The 21,293-nt window shown below is 33.5% G+C and overlaps 1 protein-coding gene across 3 annotated transcripts in view; it reads right to left on the reverse strand.

The window, feature by feature from the left end:
- Positions 1-21,293, reverse strand: part of LOC141447503 (uncharacterized) — a 385,726-nt gene that overhangs the window by 195,169 nt on the left and 169,264 nt on the right. Inside the window, exon 1 of one of the 3 annotated variants that reach the window (XM_074115152.1) lies at positions 17,327-17,365. The exons of the other annotated variants lie outside the window; for them this stretch is intronic. Within the exon in view, the coding sequence (XP_073971253.1) occupies positions 17,327-17,350 (24 nt within the window). The 5' untranslated portion in view covers positions 17,351-17,365. Of the gene's footprint in view, positions 1-17,326; positions 17,366-21,293 lie in introns of those variants that run through there. 3 annotated transcript variants of the gene reach the window in all.

A 21,293-nucleotide genomic window follows, 5' to 3' on the forward strand; every position in this document is an offset into this window, starting at 1 on the left:
GCATGGAAATCGGGGAACACCATTAAACAATTTTTCACCAAAACAAAGAGCAAAATTCAAACAGACAAACTATCCAACATAATTTCCAAAATAAATTGTCAGGACTGTGACAGTTGTTATGTAGGTCAGACAAGTCAGTACCTTAAGGCAAGGTTGTACCAGCATCAGCATGATTGTAAGACAAAAAAAGACGACAATTCCACCGCGCTACTTAGACACCACATTGAAAATAAACACAATTTTGACTTCCAGAATGTGTCAGTATTCGATAGGGAAAAGAACCAATACAAACGTAATTTTCTAGAAATGTGCCACATAGTGAAACGAAACAACACAGTTAACTTTAGGGCAGACACGTCGAATTTAGCCAATTGCTACAATTTTATCATTAAGAAATAAAATTGTATTAAACGAAATTTTCCCAATATCTATTTTATTGTCAAAATTGAACATTGTAATTACTCTATTGTACTCGTATCTGTCCCATTGTCATTACCAAAATTCCCGTTTAAGTCCCGCTATATCTGCATATATTTATCTGTTCTCCAGTTCTGGCTCTTAGTTTCTGTATCTCAACCAACTCGCATAAAACGTAAGTTTTCAATAATTATAAAGAGTTTATTGTATTTTATTTTTATATTACTGTTTTTACTGATTTTCTGTATTACTGAATTATTTGTATTTGTGAATTTGTAATATCCAGGCCCTGAAGAGGACAATATATTTGTCGAAACGTTGGCAAGAAGACGAGTTCGTTTTTTATTTGACCGATTCCTCGCCAATCTTGAATTCTAAGTTTAAGGAGAAGATTAGGAGCACAGATATTGGAAAAGAAATTAAGTGTATGAGATTGGGACTTACTTCTAGGATACACAAGAAACTAAAACATCAGAAAGCTTCCAAAATTTCATAAATTTTGTAAATATCACTTAACACCTAATATCATAAATTGAAACCCTCATTTTGACAATGTGTTTTAGACAGTGTGTATATTTTAGAATAGCCAACGTAGTTTTGCACGAGCGGAATTAGATAATCTAGAAAAACAATTATAAGAACTAGACAAACTGGCATAAATACAGCATCGTTAAGGTTGAAAGTACGTTCTTTCTCTGCTTGTGGACTGCATGCTTTCATTGTTTGGCTTAACCCCTTCTTCGATAGAGCCCTAAGGTTGTGGGGAAAAATATCTTTTGTCTTTTGACCTATTACCTGCCAATCATACCAAAACCCTAACCTGAATTTTTGTAAACTTGTTATTATTAATTATTTTTAGTTTTTGGATTCTTACTCATGTCTGATTCCGTGGCATTATAACTCTTAAATTGCCAATAATTAGGGTAACTGCCCGTGTGGAAAATGTTTCCCTGCCAAGAGAAAGCGTTCACTCATTTGACGTGTAAAAAGTGAAGAGACACGTCTAAGAAATCAATCAAAAAATGAATCCAGCTTAAAGTTAGAAAACTACCGTCAATAAATCTGCTTAACCATCAAAAATTCACCTCTGACAGTTTCAACTAGCGGAAGAAAAGCTGAGGCCTTTAACAGTTAAGGGGTTATAGGCAGTCAGAAATTTGAAAAAAATCGATTTTTTTAATTTTTTATATTAAAGTATAGTATCTCAGAAATTTGTCCTAAAATTTCAAGTCGATCCGAGCAAAATTGTAAGAGTGAAAGTGTTTACAAGCCCCGACCGTTCGAATTACCATCGCTGAGCACAGAGCTCAACTTGCTACGCGGGAGGCAAGAATCCTACGCAGACAGCAGAAATCGGAAAACTTGGACATTTTGGAAGACATGGAGGACTTATTTTATGGGTCTGGAATCGATGACACTGTGTAAGTTGAAAAAAAAGATTATCCAGATTTTATTCGCAAACCTTTAACCGCTGAAAACTTTAAACGCGTTTTTCTCAAAACTACAAAATCGTACTTGGACGAAGGATTTTTTTTTTTTTCAATGAATAGAACTTGTTTTACAAACATAAAATGGTCAAATTATTTTTAGTGAAAATCGTGAATCAAACTTTAAAGTTGTCCCAAAAATTAAAAATTCAATTTTTTTTCTAAATCCTTCGGTCAAGTACGAGATAAAGTCCATCTACTAACGAAATCTTTTCGAAATTTTGATTTCAGATGACCCAGTCTCAAGATATCATGTCCACGAGAGGGTTGCATTTTTTTGACGTGTTGCATTAAAATATTCGCCATTAGTACAATTATTATTAATTTATAACGAAAAAATTACAATAAGTTCTTTAAACATAGACTGTTATGACGCAAAAGTTCCCGAATAAAAAAGTAAACACGTTTTTCCCCCCCCAAAAAATTGAAAAAATGACTTTTTTGGCGCCTCTGACTGCCTATAACCCCTTAAGGCACAAATCACAAATGTTCACTGAAAATAAATAAGGTCCGTCAATGTTAAACCAGCTGAAGCAGGAAATGTAAAGTAATTCAAATATGGACTTTCATTCGACATAAATGAAATGTTTATCGTACTTCAGACCATCTTCAGAGATAGAATAATCAGTTAAGAGATTTCGACTTCACTAACCTGACCGTCTCGCTCTACACTTGCTCATTCAGCATTTTTCTCTAACAATTTTTTTTAAGTTCTTTAAAATATAAATAGTTAGTAATTTTAGTCGTGAATTTTCTGTTCAGTATTTCAACACAACATATACCGTCTTTCAATTAGAATTACGTATTACATTTTAATTATCATTTTAGAATCAATTTTAGTTGAGAACACCAGTCAAGCATTTTTTGTTAAGCAAATAACAAAAGTTCAACTCCTTTAGATCGCTACTACAGGTGGGAAATTCCTTTTTCAGGTCAAAAAAAGTAACCCTATTATATTATAAAGTTTGGATTTCATGCAAGTAACCACATCTGTAAACATGAAGTTTCTTAACTTCTGAGACGGGTAAAGAAGTTCTTTAAACCTGTAAGTTTTATAAACAGCTTCCACGATGGTATAACAAAAGAAACATTTTCATATTGGCGTCAGTAGCAATAGTTGCACTTGTGAAATAAGTACAATATTTTTCTTTTGACGCAATGAAAATTCAAAAGATCCCAGTAAAACATGTACGTGTTAAGGTAAACTCTCAGTTCACAGAGAGGATGAATAACTCGAAATCTATCTTATATACACTGAAGTGTTTCAAAGATAGAAGATAAGAATTCAAAAAAGAGAAATTAAAAGATAACCTTTAGAAAACTTTTTTCTCAGTATTTAAAGTAAAATATCATTGATATTTTATTTTTTTTACTCAAACCTAGTCTTTTAAGAATATACTTTTACTTATTTCAAGACACTTCCGCAGCTCTTTTATTCACTTAAAATTTAAGGAATAAAGGATCCGTGTAAGAGAAGTGTCGTTCGACCGTTTTATTAATTAACTGAGCCAAAAAGCGGGGTGTCTTCGCGGCGTTCAGACTCTTCACCTGTGAATTGAAAGCCAGACATAAACAACTTGTTGCTGCTAAATGTTTCGCTACAATTATTTTTAGGGAATTTTTAAAGTAGATCTTCCTTGCGATCTTCAGAGCGATTTTTAACAATCAACTCAAATTTACTTACAACTATAAAAGTGAATTACCTTACGAACTTAAACTTAAGTTGTAAGAAAACAATTGTACGTAAATATTAACTTCTTTTTTTTCAATTTTTACAGTTCTAAAGCTAAAGGTAATCCACATATTCTAAACTAATTAAACCCATCTAACTTTCAGTATTTTCGTTATATTTTAGAGTATCTTTTCTAAGTTACTGGAACAATTGTAGCAAAAAAAACAGCAAACTGTACAGGAAACTGCAATTCCCTAATTTGTGATATAAAATGGAAATCTGGAAATTCACATTAACGGTTGATCAATTTTAAATTTTAATCAAAAGCTTATATTTTTCGGTGAATATTGATTCGAAATCGGCACGAAAACAATACTTCACTTTTGAGGTGTACGAGGGTCGTTTGAAAAGTCCGTGCAAAAATAAAAACTACTTAATTGTTTGGGGTAAACCTTTTTTATTTTTCAACATAGTCTCCTTTTAGGCTTATACACTTCGTCCAACGCTGCTCTAGTTTGTTGATCCCTTCCGAATAATAGGATTTGTCCAAGTCTGAAAAATAGCCATTCGTTTCTGCAATCACCTCCTCGTTTGAATAAAATCTTTTTCCCGCCAGCCATTTCTTCATATTGGGGAACGAATAGTAGTCCGAGGGAGCCAAGTCTGGAGAATAGGGGGGATGTGAAACGAGTTGGAACCCTATTTCCATTAATTTTGCGACCACAACTGCTGAGTTGTGAGCTGGTGCGTTGTCGTGATAGAAAAGGACTTTTTTGTGGGCCAATCGTGGGCGTTTTTCTTTCAGCTCGGTTTTCAAACGGTCCAATAACGATGAATAATATACACCTGTAATAGTTTTACCCTTTTCCAGATAGTCGATGAGGATTATTCCTTGCGAATCCCAAAAGACAGTCGCCATAATCTTTCCGGCCGAAGGAACGGTCTTCGCCTTTTTTGGCGCAGATTCCCCCTTGGTAACCCATTGTTTAGATTGTTCTTTGGTCTCAGCAGTGTAGTGATGTATCCATGTTTCATCCACAGTGACGAAACGACGCTTAAAGTCCTGCGGATTCTTCTGGAACAGCTGCAAACCGTCCTTGCAACACTTCACACGATTTCGTTTTTGGTCAAGCGTGAGCAATCGCGGCACCCATCTTGCGGATAGCTTTGTCATGTCCAAATGTTGATGCAAAATATTATGTACCCGTTCATTCGAGATGCCCACAGCACTAGCAATCTCACGCACCTTCACTCTTCTGTCATCCATCACCATATCATGGATTTTATCATTTGATTTCTGGAGTAGTAACCTCAACAGGGCGTCCAGAACGATCAGCGTCACTTGTGCCCATATGGCCACTCCGAAAATTTTGAAACCACTTATAAACTGTTCTAATCGAAGGTGCAGAGTCACCATAATGTTTATCAAGCTTCTCTTTAGTCTCCTGAGGCGTTTTGCCTTTCATAAAGTAGTGTTTAATCAACACACGAAATTCTTTTTCGTCCATTTTTTGAAAATCACTCGACTTCCTCGATTCAAACGAATGCCAAACACAAAGAAATAGACCGATCTGGCTGAAACTTGGTGTGTGTTCTTCCAAGAGATGCTACTAACTAAACATAACCTCGATACGCGCCAGTGGTGCTATCTCTCTGACTTTGCACGGGCTTTTCAAACTACCCTCGTAAGAAACAGGAGAACCCATAGGTAAATATAACTGATTTATTTTTATTAGAAATATTATTTATAACCCGCACTGCCAAGCTTAAATTTCCATCCAAGACGTTTCAAACAACCTCCAAACATAAAATAAAACAATAAAATTGTACTTATTAATACAGAATTTAAAAATTTATAATATTAAAATTGAATTCATGAATAATTAAAAACTGGAAAACTAATTAAAAGCAGAAACAGCAAAAGAGCACCAAACTGTTTTTATTTTTTATTGAAATTTGAACTTTCTTTTGAAATTTAAACTTGCTTCACTAAATTTGTTATACCAATAAGCCCCATTATTTAGCGATTACAGAAAATATAACTGCGGCCTACTTACGTATTTTTATTCTAATGGGAAGAAGATGGACGCTAATAAATGTATTAAAATTGAGAAAACACCCGCCCAAAATTGATATTAACTACAATCAAGCAGGCAGTGTGGTTACTAAGCAACGTAACGTACAAACAAACATAGGTGTTATTTCCGCTATGAGTAATGAAAGTCAAATCGCCAAGTAATTGTTCATACAAAATGTACGAACATTAGAGAATTGAAACTATCCTACTAGGATGTAATTCATTTTTTATTCACAAGAGTTTACAAAATATGTCAAAAGTTTGCAAACCGCTGATGAAAGAAAATTATATCACATTCTTGAACATTTATTTATTTATTGCAGCGGTTTCAGCAGAATTCATCAATGTTTCAAACTGGCCTTCCGCGCTCTTTCTAACAAAGTAAGGATTGATACATCAAATTATCGTAGAAATAGTGGTATACAAACTGTCGTGCTAAAATATATTTTATTTATTTATTTTCTCTTGCATAAATAATTAATTCCAATTTTATCTGAATTGAAAATCTAAAAGTAGTTTGTAGTTGGCATGCTATCAAACTGAAAGATCTGCATGCATGCAACAACGCATCAGTTTTATTTATTGATTTCACTGCAGCATGCTAGAGCAGCAGCACACTCCGACGAGGCCTCAGTAACGGACTGTTTACAAATGTCCAACTATCATTCTTTTATCACCATCATCTAACCAATAGAATCGAAGTTATTTTATTGATTACAATTAGTTAGGTAGAAATGGTACAAATATGTAAAACAAATGTAAGGTCTAAATGTTCTACTAAAAGTGTAAATAAAAATAAATGGCTGGTGCTGGAATCAGAATCTTGGGAGAGAATATTTGCTGATTTTAGTAAAGAGTGTTTCTGGGTAATGTCAGTGAGGACATTTGGTAGTCAGAGACAGGCAGCTAGATGTACTCAAAGAACATTAGACTTCCGGTATCAGTCATCTTTATTATCGGGCTTCTTTCCCCTTCTTGGACATCGGCTACAAGGTCATTGGCGCCTACATTACTATTATATGATGGTTATGGTTTTTTCGACCGTTGTTGATAGATGATTTTTGGGGAATATCGGGGTGCGGTCATCAATAAATACAACTTTTTTGCTTTATACCAACGTTTCGGTAATTTTTACTACCTTCTTATTACAGTTATGATGATATAGCTCTACATTAAACTTCGCAAACCTTTTTTTTTATAATACCCTGAAGAAGGTAGTAAAAATTACCGAAACGTTGGTATAAAGCAAAAAAGTTGTATTTATTGATGACCGCACCTCGATATTCCCCAAAAAATCATTATTATTATAGGTGGTGTCCGTTAGTGGGCAACAATTTAGAATATGTTAGTTAGCAAACATTTTCAAAATTGATTTGCCACAAACAAAACAAAAAATGCAATTTCCTCCAATAAAACTGTTGCATAAAAAAACAGCAACAAAAAAGAAATACATGTTACAGATAACATCTAAATGCAACAAAGCAAGAAACCCATAAAATTTTCTGGAACACAAAATAAGTTAATTAACGCACAAAAATTATGAGCGTGACTGTATGCAATTCAACTTACTGGTACATTCCGTTTCATGTACATGTATATACTCGGATTAAATTTTACCGATGCATGTAAAAGTAATAATAATAGCAGAACCACAAGCTAAAATTAGCATAATTAAGAGATCATAAAAATAATAATTTAGCTTTTCTTTTAGTGATTTTTTAATTAGTTATTTAATTTGTTTTTTTTTTTGTTTTTTAATGAAAAATATGGAATAGCACATGCGCACTCTGCAAGTATGAGTTTATCTTCTAACGGTTGTGATTCGATTAAACTAATTTCTAGTAATTGAATGAATTTCTCAATCAAATTTATGTTACCAAGAAAGGATTTTAATCTTCCAAACAGCTACAGAAGCAAAGCTGAACTCCATTTTCCTTAGGAAGAGGAAAAAACCTGGGAGTGAACACAAGGGACAACTTTCTCATACAATTCTTGGACTGTGACTTATGGAAACTTAACAACTTACACCCCAAAACGCCCAAAACAAATATTCTTTTTCCAACTATTTATCTAAATAATTTTAATTAATAATAAATAAATTTTTTTTTTCGTTTATTTATTTTGCAACTATAATAGATATAACAAGCAAAAGAGATGAGAGTACGGAAATGGCGCAAATACATGCATATACGAGGTGTGTTCAAAAAGTAACGGGAATTTTTAAATTTCGCGGGTTTGGAGAGTCTGATTGTAAAATTTTTTTTTTATTATGTTGGTACACATGCCCCTGAAGTACGATAAAATTTTCAGTAATATTCATTGTTTACTTCTTAAGTGGCAGCCGTTAAGGTTAGACGTGTTTTTCGAGCTTGGCGATTTTTGTTTGTTAAAAAAAATGGATCAAAGAATTTGTATTAAATTTTGCGTAAAAAATGAAATAAATTGTAATAAAGTGTGTGAAATGTTAATAAAGGCATATGGTGAGTCTGCTATGAGTAAAACAAGGATTTACGAGTGGTATAAGCGTTTCCAAGATGGCCGCGAAAACGTTGAAGATGACGAACGACCTGGACGTCCAAGCACATCAACAACCGATGAAAACGTGAAAAAAGTGAAAGAAATGGTTATGAACGATCGCCGAATCACAATCAGAGAAGTCGCTGATGATGTTGCCATATCAATTGGCTCATGCCATGAAATTTTTTCGGATGTTTTGGGTATGAAACGTGTGGCAGCAAAATTTGTTCCAAAATTGTTGAATTTCGAACAAAAACAGTGGAGAATGGAAGTTGCTCAAGAGTCACTCAATGAAGTCGACAACGATGCGGATCTACTGAAACGTGTTATAACAGGTGACGAAACATGGGTTTACGGATATGATGTCGAAACTAAGGCTCAATCGTCCCAGTGGAGGCATTCTGGATCGCCAAGACCGAAAAAGGCTCGACAAGTGCGGTCGAATGTGAAGGTTATGCCCACTGTGTTCTTCGATTTTAATGGCATAGTGCATCATGAATTCTTGCCACAAGGTCAAACAATCAATAAGGAGTACTACCTACAAGTTCAACGCCGTTTGCGTGAAGCAATCCGAAAAAAACGCCCGGATTTGTGGCAAAACAATTCATGGATTTTGCACCACGATAATGCACCTGCTCACACTTCATTGATTGTTCGTGAATTTTTGTCCAAAAACAAAACTTTAACGATGCCCCAGCCTCCATATTCGCCAGACATGGCTCCATGTGACTTTTTTCTATTTCCAAACATAAAGAGAACATTAAAAGGCTGTCGTTTTACAAGCATAGATGACATTAAAAGCGAATCGCTGAAAGAGCTGAAAGCTATCACAAAGATCGAGTTTCAGAAGTGTTTCGAGGATTGGAAAAAGCGCTGGCACAAGTGTATTGTATGCGAAGGGGACTACTTTGAAGGCGACAATATTAATGTAGATGAATAAATAAATATTTTTTTCAAAAAACGAAAATTCCCGTTACTTTTTGAACACACTTCGTATATGCACTTACATACACGTGCGTGCACTTGCATGTGCGCCAAGAGGCGTGATTGGCGTGAACGACGACCATCCAATGATGGAAGCCGTTAGTTCGCCAGATTGTCAAGCTTACACAGCAACCATCCAGGTCGGCGTTGTGTTGTGATGGTCGAGTGGCCACCGCCGCTTTAGTTTGTGTTGAGGATTAGAAGGAAGTGTTGTGGTAGACATGTTGTGGATAAGAGGGTTGTAATGACTGTGTAGATTTGAGTGGAGTTTTGGGTAGCGAGATTGTGCGAGAGGAATATTTAGATCAGAGTGTATAGTATGATTGGAGACGTAGAATAAATAAATTAATTAATAATTTTAATTAATTCTCCAAGGGAAATGATCCAAATGAAAGTTGTAAGACAGGACGTGTACAATGTGTGTACGAACTTAGACTAAAGGAAATCGTTGGAGTCATTTTCGAGAAAGAAGTAAGAAATCTATTTAGTAATAAAGCTATTTCCGCTTTAGGGATTTCTACTTCCGCCAGTGGAGTCTAATCTGAGGATAAAGTTTCAGCTGGTTTAGGAGATATTTTGTTCACAAACACAAAGACAGCCTTTTGGATGAACCACTCTTTTTGGACTCAGGATATCTCTAGAAGGGTTTCCCCGCGAAAAATCCAAATTGAAAATTGGACAAGATCGCAACTTTCCCTTCCTAGTAATACAAAATAAAAAAATTAAACTGCGAATTATTAATAAATCCGCACTGGAGCTTACTAGTTTACCAAAACCACGAATAGAGTGGTAATGTATCCGATATAATCCAGGCAGAAGCCAATCCATGGAATAGAATTACAAATACGGAGTGTATGAGTAGAGCTCTACTCAATCCTTACTATCGAACAAGTGGGAGTCTGAAGCTGATAAATATACGGTTCCATTCAGCCCACCTCAACTTCAACAGAATTTAGTGTGGATTGCAGTGAATTTGCACACTCAATATGTCAAATGTTTCGAAATATTTCTATTGATATAATTAGAGAATACTCAAGAGTTGAAGAGAGACTAGGCAAGTTATTAAAATTATATTTTAAAAGAGAGACTCAATTTCGAGTAATGAACAGCAAAACTTCTTATCGCTATAGAAATCAAAAATAGCTATTAACATGGAAACAATGAACCATAATATTTCTTCTATTCTCAATTCTAAATAAAATCAGAAGTGGCCAGTTTAGCCTGCACGTTCACGAAGTGGTTAATCAAACAATTACTTAGTGATATATGGACTTCATTCCGGATATCACAGACCAATTCTATGTTCTACTACTACTGGACAGTAAGGAGGCTCCTAGAAAGAGAAAAAACTAAGGGCCAGCAGCTGGATTCGAACCTGGGAACTCGGCGACGAATCTAGTTTTAGGCAAAAACCAATACAAGTTAAGTAGATACTTCCTTCTGTATTTCACATTCACCCACCAAGAACCATGAGAGAGGGGGAAGAATATAAACATAAATTGTCCTTTAGAGCTTCCTGATATGTTTCTTTTCTTAACTTTCAGAATCCATTGTGATGATGAAGAAGGCGACACGGTTGCCGAGCGTTTAAGAGGTGCGGATCGCAAAGCTAGGTTATTTGTTGGTGCTGGGTTTTCGATTCCCGGTCTATGATTTTATATATTCTTGATAACGAGAAAAGTCCTAATCTTGGCGAAGAAACGAAGTGTTTTTGGCTAAATATAAGTTTGAATCACTAACCCAATGCTTCAAAACTTCAGAATTTTCCTCTATAGTGATACCGTTACAAGGAACTCTACCCTCATTTCCAATCAATTACAATGAATTATAATCATTTAAAAAAAAAATTATTTAAAAGAGGCCTTGGGCACATAGAAAGCGGTCTGTCGCGGCGGGCAACGATCTCCAACCGAGGCGGTCTAGTTGTATTACACAATGTTGCATCATCACTGTCAAACAGAACGCGGTCTACCCCCGCGGGCTAGTCTTTGTCGCGAAGAAAAGCGATCTGGTAGTACAAAATTACAGATTTCAACGTGACCGCCTTGCCACCTAGTGATACGAAATAAAGATTCCAATGTTAAGAAACTTTATTACTCATCTTTTGTTTCATTCTCGCGACATACGATAATCCTAGAAGAACCTATCTTCATGTGACTCCAGTTCGATACATAAGTGGTGGTATTCCCCTAATTGTTCTCTTTTCTTATTGATTTCATGCACCCAACTTCGTCTTTTCTTCTTTTTGGAGTTCTTCTTCGTCCGAGCTCATACTCAATATATAAAAATTAAAACAAAAATCACAAAAAAAAAAAAACCACTACTTCTCAAGAAGAAAAGAATCGCGTCCTACGTGACGTCCCCATATCGTAGAACGCCGCGACAGACCACTTTCTGTGAACCCAAGGCCTGAAAGTTATTATTATTTTATTTCTTCAAATTTAAGGCGCAACAATATATATGTTTTGGCTCCCAGAGTTTTTTTTCAACAGGATTCTCTTGTAAAAAAAAAAAAAAAAACAATACTATCCACTACTGGACAGTAGAAAGAGAGAAATCTAAGGGCCAGCAGCTGGATTCGAACCTGGGAACTCGGCGACGAATCTAGTTTTAGACAAAAACCAATACAAGTTAAGTAGATACTTCCTTCTGTATTTCACATTCACCCACCAAGAACCATGAGAGAGGGGGAAGAATATAAACATAAATTGTCCTTTAGAGCTTCCTGATATGTTTCTTTTCTTAACTTTCAGAATCCATTGTGATGATGAAGAAGGCGACACGGTTGCCGAGCGTTTAAGAGGTGCGGATCGCAAAGCTAGGTTATTTGTTGGTGCTGGGTTTTCGATTCCCGGTCTATGATTTTATATAATGTGTTAAGTGAGGAAAATAAGAAATAAGCACGTTAACTAATCGCATCGCCCACGACACCAATGGTTTGTTGGACCTAAAGCTCGCCTATTACTTAAGGCATGCATACTTTACTAACTTAATTAGTACTATCATGGGGAAAAATATAGTATATATTAGCAAAATGGTTTTTTCCTCGTGTCTGACAAGAAGAGGAGCACAAGAAACTAAAAATGGAACTCCCTGAACAAAATCAAGTTCTAAAATTTAAGTAATTTGTGACATTTTTGTACATTTGTGGTAGATATAATAAGTTTTTCTAATTCGATACATTAGTTTAAATAATATCCGATAATTAGTAAATTTAAATATTTTTGGATTAAAAAATAAGAGAGGAAATATATGGAAAACCAATTTAGAAACACAACTTCCTTGATGATTACATTTGTACAAACACCAAACGTCGTAAATATTGTTTAAATGGGAGAGTGTCAGGTGTTTAAAGGGGCGCAATAATATGGTAGTGAGTATACGATGGTTAGGATGTTTAGAGTAATGTAGACATGAGCGTGTTCGTGCAGGGCGAGGAGGGAAAAGAGAGAGAGAGAGAGAGAGAATGTCGCAGTAATGCCAAGGAGTGATGTGGAATGCTGAATGTGACCGTGGACCAGCAGATGAGGAGGACGTACTGAAGTAAGACGAGGATAGATAGCACATACCCGCAGAGTGTGCGATAGCAAGAGCAGTTCAAGGAGGCCAGAAATACCATAAATCTAGCGGGCGAGCTTGCCGCTAAGATGATTTACTGTACCCAGCAGCTGACTGGCCAACTACGTCGGGTCCGCACTACTACTCATCAAATTACAAATCCTCCATTAACAGATGAAGCCAATTGAAACACAGTTTAGAAATTTTCTAAATAGTTTAAAATAAAGCACTATCTTTATTAAATTTTCCTATTTAAGTTTTATAATTAACTCAGTGGTTAGCATACTGCAATTCCGAGCGGAGATCGAATTCAGCAGTTGGCCCTTATCTACCGAGGAGCTTCTTACAGCTCATTGTCCGGTAATCGAAAGTGTTAGTAAAGAAAAAAACTCTGCCCTGAGGCCGGTAGTACCCGGAAAGAAACTATGGACGCGCCAATAAACTCAGATGCTGACGCGCCTAAACAAAATAATACTTTTTAAACGTAAAAAAAAAATAAATCTAATAAAAAGTACGCAAAATGGCCGCTTACCAGAGTCTAGAGTACAAAGAAAAGAAAGAAAATCTAAATGAACTTGTACACAGCAAACTAAAATGATGCAAAACCAAAAATCACCCAAAACAATCTAAATAAATACAAATATCAGATTAGAAGAAACAAAATCCTAACTAAAAAGCAAAAAGAAACAAAGACACCTTGAACATTTATCACACATGACAAAAATAAAGAAATAGAACATCTTAAAATGCAGAAAAAGGAAATAAAGGCCTCTTCGGGGACTAACGTATGAATAATAATAGAACTTTCTAGCATACATTAGACAAATAAAAATATAAATCTATTATAAGACCGCAATGAATCGCAAAACTTTAAAAAATACGTAAATTAGTAATTGAATTGCTGAACTCCTTCATATAGGTATATATTCCCAAGACTAGCGTAACAGTTTGGATGAAAGGTGCCACGTTAGACGAGCGGTTAGAGGCGAGACCAGTAAAGTTAATATGTATTGTGGTACTGGGTTCGATTCCCAGTCTTAGGCCTTGGATTTTATTTAATGGTTAATAAAAGAAATTTACAGTAAAGTATGTTTGCTAGTCGCCTCCGTCCACGACACCTAGTAAATGGTAGCTGGACGTTAAGCCCCGCCTGAAAAAAAAATAGGCGATTACTTTACTACTACTACTACAGTTTAGATGAATGTTTGTTAACATTTCTACAGTGCAGGCAAATTGCCAACACTCAAGGATAAAGAATCTTTGCAAGAATTATATTTAAAAGAAAGAAATAAATAATAACGTGTAATTGAGAACCAATTGAACCAAGTTAAGTGGGAACTGTAACACCTCCAGTTCAAGGTGTTTAGGCTTGAGAAGAACACAATCGGTAACTAGCAGATGCGACCAAAATAGATCTATTTCTAATATAAACCAAATATGAACAAAAAAACCCAACAACAGAGAAAACAGGAGCTCACAAACTCCAGGAAACTTTGTACCAATTAGAGAACTTCTTCTGAAGGGCTTTGTTAGAAATTTTTGGCGGTTGAACAACTGACGTCATTTGTACTACCGAATGCCGTTCGTTAAGACAGTTTTATCCATCATCGAACAGTGAACTGTGTGAGGCTCCAGCGAAGACGTGAACACCGCTCAGTAGCATCTTCCGCTTAAAGCGGAAATAACCATTCTATCTTCCATAAACCTCTGTTTAAGTGGTACAGTTTCTGCAGTCTAAGAAACTGATGTAGATCACAAATAAGAAAATAGGCGAAGAATTATTAAAAATTTCTTCAGTACGAAATAATTAATTAGAAAGATTTCATATCAAGTAAATTATCTTGTTAAAAATGTGAAGTAATAATTATAGTAAATCTCTTCTAAACAATAAGAGCCCACTTTTCCGTTATCTAGTATAAACAGCGAATAATAAAGTAACAAGAAAAATTAAAACTTCTTTGAAGTTATTTTTTCATTATTATGAAAATTATCTCGCGTCACCAAAAAGCTCTGTAATTATACCTAATACTTGTACGAAAACTTTAGCATGGTCAGAAATTAAAGCAGAAACAAGTTTAATATAAACGATAGAATAATAACTAGCGGCAAGACTAGGAGTTGAAAGATTTGACGTTATCTTGGTTTAATGTAAAGTCAAGACTGGCTATGAGAAAGGGCGATCAATGCTTGGCCTAGCCCATGATTAGGGCTCAATCATCCCTTGTTAATCCCCTTGTTTAGCAAAGGAATCTAGCTTATGTTTATCTCCCCTAACTCCAAAAGATTGGAAAATCCAAGTAATGCGAGCCCACATTTTGTTTTAGATTAAGTTATTAAAGATTTCTAATAATAACTCTTCAATTATTTACGTTAGAACGAGTTCTGGTAGAAAATTTAACAGAAAATATGTGCCAAATAATATAGGAATAAACAAAACAAAGAATGAGAAACAATTTAAAATAATGGACAATTAATACATTAAAACAAATTATGCATAAATTGATAAAAAAAAATTATTGCCACATAAATTTGAAAACTCAAATTTTAATTTTTACTTTAAATTCGAGTAAAAACATTGCATAAGAGTTAAGCAAGTAAAATTAAAAGGAAAAAATACATATTTAAGCGTTCCGCAAGCATGGTAAATGTTTGTCTGATTGAGTTTTGAGTTTCTTGAAGCTTAAAAATGCACTTAATTCGTAATACTCGCGTAACGTTAACTTGTTGCACACAATCATGTAATTTTTAACGCTATAATAAACATGTTTTTCTTGAACTAGCTAGATAATAGATGAATAGGCGAGAGAGGCGTATTTTTAGATTCCACTAAAAATAACTCAGAATGGAAAATAAAGAACAATCTGTAGCTGCAGTTGCAATTTTTTAAACAATTTGATTAATTAAATAATTTTATGGCTTAACTAATTAAATTAAAACAAAGAGAGGAGTGAATAGGAACGGAAGAATTACATCTACCAGTTTATCTGCAGAACAGGTGCAAAAGTTGAACTCTAATCAGTACCTGGGGTACTGATAAGCACCTCAACCAGGAGGCCAAAGAGAGCATTCCAACACACAGGTTAAACTGGGCTTATAATTCTATTACAACTTAATATTTTTCTTTGGATTGTTTTTGCAGGGTTTTTCGCTCAGGAAACATTTACTGGGTTTCGATTTGCTAGAAATTAAAACCTCAATAGTTCGAAATATTAAAACAAATAGAAGAGAGAAGCCAGTATCGTTTTTGTAATGAATAGTAGCACAGACGGTTATCAAATTTAACCTTTATGCTTACAAAGTCAAGAAGGACAAAAGCATATTGTTTAACAACACTCCTCAATATAACCATCAGGGAAATTAGTCATTTTATAATTTAATTATGGGCGGAAAGTACATCTAGTATATCCTCAACAAAACTTACTGTTTAAAAATTTTAGCACAAGGGCTGATTAAACGAAATGGTACACAAATCAACAAGTAACCAACATTTCATTCATCTTCAGCTTGTATCTTGCAGCCGTGTGTTTTATTCTAATTTTATAACAATAAATCATTTACGTAATTTTACTGCATTAACTTTTCATTAATATTTGACTAAAATTTATTAGATGTCACAGACCCTTATTTTCTTGTAGAAAATATTTGAGCAGTAAAGTGTTTTAAACTATTAATAACTAAATCTTAAATGGTATTATAGTTATAAAATTTGAATAAAACATAAGCTTTTTCGTACGTTTCTATATGGTTGAATGAAATGTTGGGTAATTGCTGATTTGTATACCTTTTCGTTTAATCAACCCTTATACTTAACTTTTTAAACTGTAAATTTTGTTGAGGAGATTTAAGGACATCGCCCTAACAGCAATTTCACACATGAATATGAGAACGGAGAAAATGTAATTCCCTGTTAAGACCTATTCTGACATAATAATAATAAATAATTAAGAATCCATAAAAAACTTTTAGAAATTAATTCTAAAAAGTATTTGAGAAAACAAACAATGCTAATTTTAATCTAATAGTCGATCAAATATAAAATATTAATGAATTCAACAAAAAGCTTTAGAAATTAATTCCAAAACACACTTGGAAAAACAATGAATGATACTATTGAACTTATTGTTAATTAAAAAGTAAAAATCAAAGAATTCATAAAAAAAGGCATAGGAAATAATTAGGGGAAACAAAAAACGCTAATTCAGAAGTCATAATCGATTGAGAAGAAACGATTAAATAATAATTTAAAAAGGTTTAGATATCAATTCAATGAATGATAATTTTGAACCTACAGTCAATAAAAAGGAAATAATAAAGAATTCATGAAAAAGGTATAGAAATCCAACCCTAAAATCATTTGGGGAAACAAAAAAGCTAATTTAGAACTCATAATCGATTGAGAAGAAAACATTAAAGAATATATCAAAACGATTTAGAATAAATTTAAATATTTTCTGTTGTATTCAAAATTAAAGAATTAAAATACATAGAACTTAGTCAAGACTTAGCGTTAAAATAAATTTGTAAGTAATAATAAATGATTACATACTATTTTCATGCAAGAATTATAAAAACATAATTGCAATTTATAATAAGTAATTGATAATAAAGTCTTACCTTGTTTAAGTAATATCCAAGCATAACATCACCATCTTAGTAGATCACCAGTCCAATAACACTTGACACTTTTTAAAATAATTCACAATACTATTCGCACTATTACAGTATTTCACGCACTAAGTATAACTTGAACACAATTTATAAAATAAAACTTCACTTTGGCATGCACTAATATTCACTTAAAAAATCGGTTTAATAAAGAGACACGAGTAACAAGTTAAAGATGGCCGCCGGTAACTGGCCACACAGATCAGCAGGTAAATTAAGGTTATCTCTGCAGAGTGACCAAACATTTTGCTCATTTATTTTTATTTATAATGTACAAAAATTAAATGTAATTAGTGACTTTTTATTATAAAATTTTAAGCTGAAAGAAAATTTAAGTAGTGTGAGGGTTCATTTTTCTTTATTTGCATTGATTTAATTAAATCTTTTTTGATATTTTAAAGTCGACTTTATAACACATCGAACATATAAAATCACTAATTCGTTAACTTCAGTTCACCATTTTTTTATTAGATTATGAATGAAAATAAATGTAGAAAATGTTGGTCACTCTGCTTAGATAACCTTAATGTACCAGCTGATCTGCCTGGCCAGTTACCGGCTGCTATCTTTAATTCGTTAGTTTTGTTTTTATTAACGTGATTTTTTGTAATGAATATTAATGATTTTTAGAGTGAAGTTCTATTTTATAAGTTGTGTTATAAGTTATTAAAACTGTCCGGTAGGACAGTTGTATAAGGGTTGACCATCAAAAACTGCACGAAAAAGCGTAACGTTGAAAAACACCTAACTTTGACAATTTTTTTCTCTTTTTCTATAAAAGATAAAATTCCCAAATTTTCTTTAAATTATAGGGCAAACCCTCCTTTATAACTGTAATTTTTTTGCAACAACCCAGATCTAATAGGTTTCGAGAAAAAAGTTGCCGAAAATGAGCAAAAACGGCTTTTTCAAAAAATGTTCTTGTTCTTGTTCTTGTTGTTGTTCTTGTTGTTGTTGTTACCTTTTTTTGTAAACAACGTAGCGCCTAAACGCGCGAACCGATTTTCATGAATGAGGTGTCATTCGATTCGGAATTTTATGTAGATGTGCCTTTTGGGGGTCTCGATGCTGTACATCGAATGGGAGAGGAGTTAGCCCCCTTTATGTATGGCCCCCTCCAAAATTATTATTACTAATTACTCTGTAAATCTTGGCCCGATTTTGATAAAATTTGGTAGGGTGATAGGGTTAGGGCTCCCCTACGTAACATTAAAGCGACGATCAGCTCTTACACTTTTTAAGGGGAAGTATAGCAATCGTTGCAAATTATCGACACGTGAACCGATTTTCATGAATGAAGTGTCATTCGAATCGAAATTTTGTACAGATTTGCACATTAAAAGTCTCGACGCCGTGCCTCATAAGGAGGGGAGTTTGCCCCACCCAAATAAGACCCTTTCTAAAACTATTATTACCAATATTTCTATAACGCTTAGTCCGATTTTGATAAAATTCAGCCCGAATAAGTGGTTAAAGCTCCTCTACGTGGCTGTCAAGTGCCATCTTGCTCTTACACCTACTAAGAGGAAGTACTGCAATCGTTTAAATTATCAATGAGTGAACCGATTTAAATCAATGAATTGTCGTTCGATTAAAAAATCTTTCCTCTTTGCCTTTTAGGGAGAAGTACTGCAATCGTAGTTTATTTTTCTTACTCCTCTTAAAAGGAAGTACTGAAATCGCAGTTTAATTTTGCTATTTACGTACAAATACCTTCCTATGTTATTCAAAACGCTTTTTCAAAAAAATTGTTATTGAGGATGGTTTGGGGGAACGCAACTATAATCATTCTATAAAAAGATCTCTCCAGTGGTAGTTACGGTTCCGACTTAACATCTTATCAGATTATAATGATAGAATTGCTTATTCCAAATTTTAAAAAAATCTGTAAAGAAGATATGTAACTTTGTAAAATAGACAAAAAGGAAAATCTATCCAAAAGGTACAAAAATCTCCTTAACAAAAACTTACAGTTTAAAATGTTAAGTATAAGGGTTGATTAAACGCCAAAAGGTACACAAATCAGCGAGTACCCAACATTTCATTAATTCTTCATTAATATTTAAGTAATTCTACTGCATTAATTTTCATTAATAAGTTATTTTTTAGAATTTATTAGATGTCACAGACCCTTATGCTGGCCACTTCATTTATAATATTTTTTAGTTATAATTATGATAAATCACATATATACGTACATGCATGTTAAAGTAGAAAAAGACAAAGTTAGAGTAGGCTACTGTCTTGAATTCGTCTTACCGAATTATTCGTGAGCACAAATAATACACAGATAATAACAAGTAGATTATTTAACAACAATTATTCATTTCTCAATTGTAATTTAATTTAGTCCCCCTAATTTTACTTATAGTAAAATCCTGGAATAATTAGCTGTCCTAAAATATGCATATCTTATTTACTTTATTATATTACATATATACAACATTGTGGTATGAATACCTAGATTGAGAATGTATTTGAAGAAAACTATATTATTTGCGATAAAGCCAGATAATTATTACCTATTATTATAAACGTTTGACTACTACATAAAATAACAATTACTTTAATCGAAGAATGAACTTAAACCGACGATTTTTATTTAAAAATAAATAAATAAATAAAATAAAATCATTGATGTAAGTTTTTTATAAAAAAAAGTTTTGAATTTTTTAGCCTCATTTTTTTTTCTTTTTAACCTGTAATTAATAGTTTGATTATTATAAATAACTAGATATTACAGTCAATCTACAGTGCTACTTGAACATATATTTTGTAGACGAAAATGGCCAGCATAAGGGTCTGTGACATCTAATAAATTCTAAAAAATAACTTATTAATGAAAATTAATGCAGTAGAATTACTTAAATATTAATGAAGAATTAATGAAATGTTGGGTACTCGCTGATTTGTGTACCTTTTGGCGTTTAATCAACCCTTATACTTAACATTTTAAACTGTAAGTTTTTGTTAAGGAGTATTTAGTGCATGATATACAGTTTTAGAGCAAATAGTGTAGTGAATTATTGTAACAAGTTAAGTGCTATTAAGCTGGTGATCTATTGAGACGTTGATGAACATTTATGTTCTTTAAACACTTTAAAGACGTTTAGAAATTTAGTTTTTGTAATGTCTCACCCTTCCAATGTGGAAGTATTACAATCTTGCAGATTTTCTATAAGCCGAAAATAAATAATTACCGGTCCTTAAACATGACGGAAGTGATTGTTACAAATCCTTCTTTGTGGACTTTTTTTTTGTTTGCAAATGCTGAAATTGTTGAAATGAAATTAAAGAATCCTAGTAGGTAGTTAATGGCATCTTTTGAGCTCAGGTAATATTTTATAATTTTTAATATTTTATAATTGTAAAATGGAAGTTGTGAAAACGTAAATAGGTTCACAAACCTGTCACATTGAAACATAATCACAGTAAAAACAAAAAATTAAATAAAAAACCGTAAATTCCAACAATAGATGAAAATCTTATTCTGAGGACTGCCAAAATCATCAGCAACGCCAGGAGACTTTAAAGTTAACTGTAAATTAACAATAAACTGAAAACAATTCAGATCTATATTTTAATTACTTATAAAAAGCATTACTGTATCTAAAGACTAACTATATCTACCCAAAGTATTTTTAGCACAATATAATGAGAATGCCTAGGTTGATGGGAGTAAAGTCCGCCTATAAAAATAGGCATTAACTAACTATGCTCGCGCAACAAAGAAATATTAATTGTTTTAATTTCAATTAAAAATAACGTAATACGCAGGTCAAGGCAACTAAAGGCAAGTAAGAATCTAGAGATGCGTGTTGACAGCATGTCTATTGAGAATCTAAACATGAGCCAGAGAGAGTTCCTTGCACATCGGATTTCAATTTAGTGCATGTCAGTCCAAACGGAGAATTTT

The sequence above is a fragment of the Rhodnius prolixus genome, unplaced genomic scaffold (assembly GCF_049639745.1).
Source record: "Rhodnius prolixus isolate KJV_2025 unplaced genomic scaffold, Rpr scaffold_1, whole genome shotgun sequence".
In the NCBI taxonomy this organism is placed as follows: Eukaryota; Metazoa; Arthropoda; class Insecta; order Hemiptera; family Reduviidae; genus Rhodnius; species Rhodnius prolixus.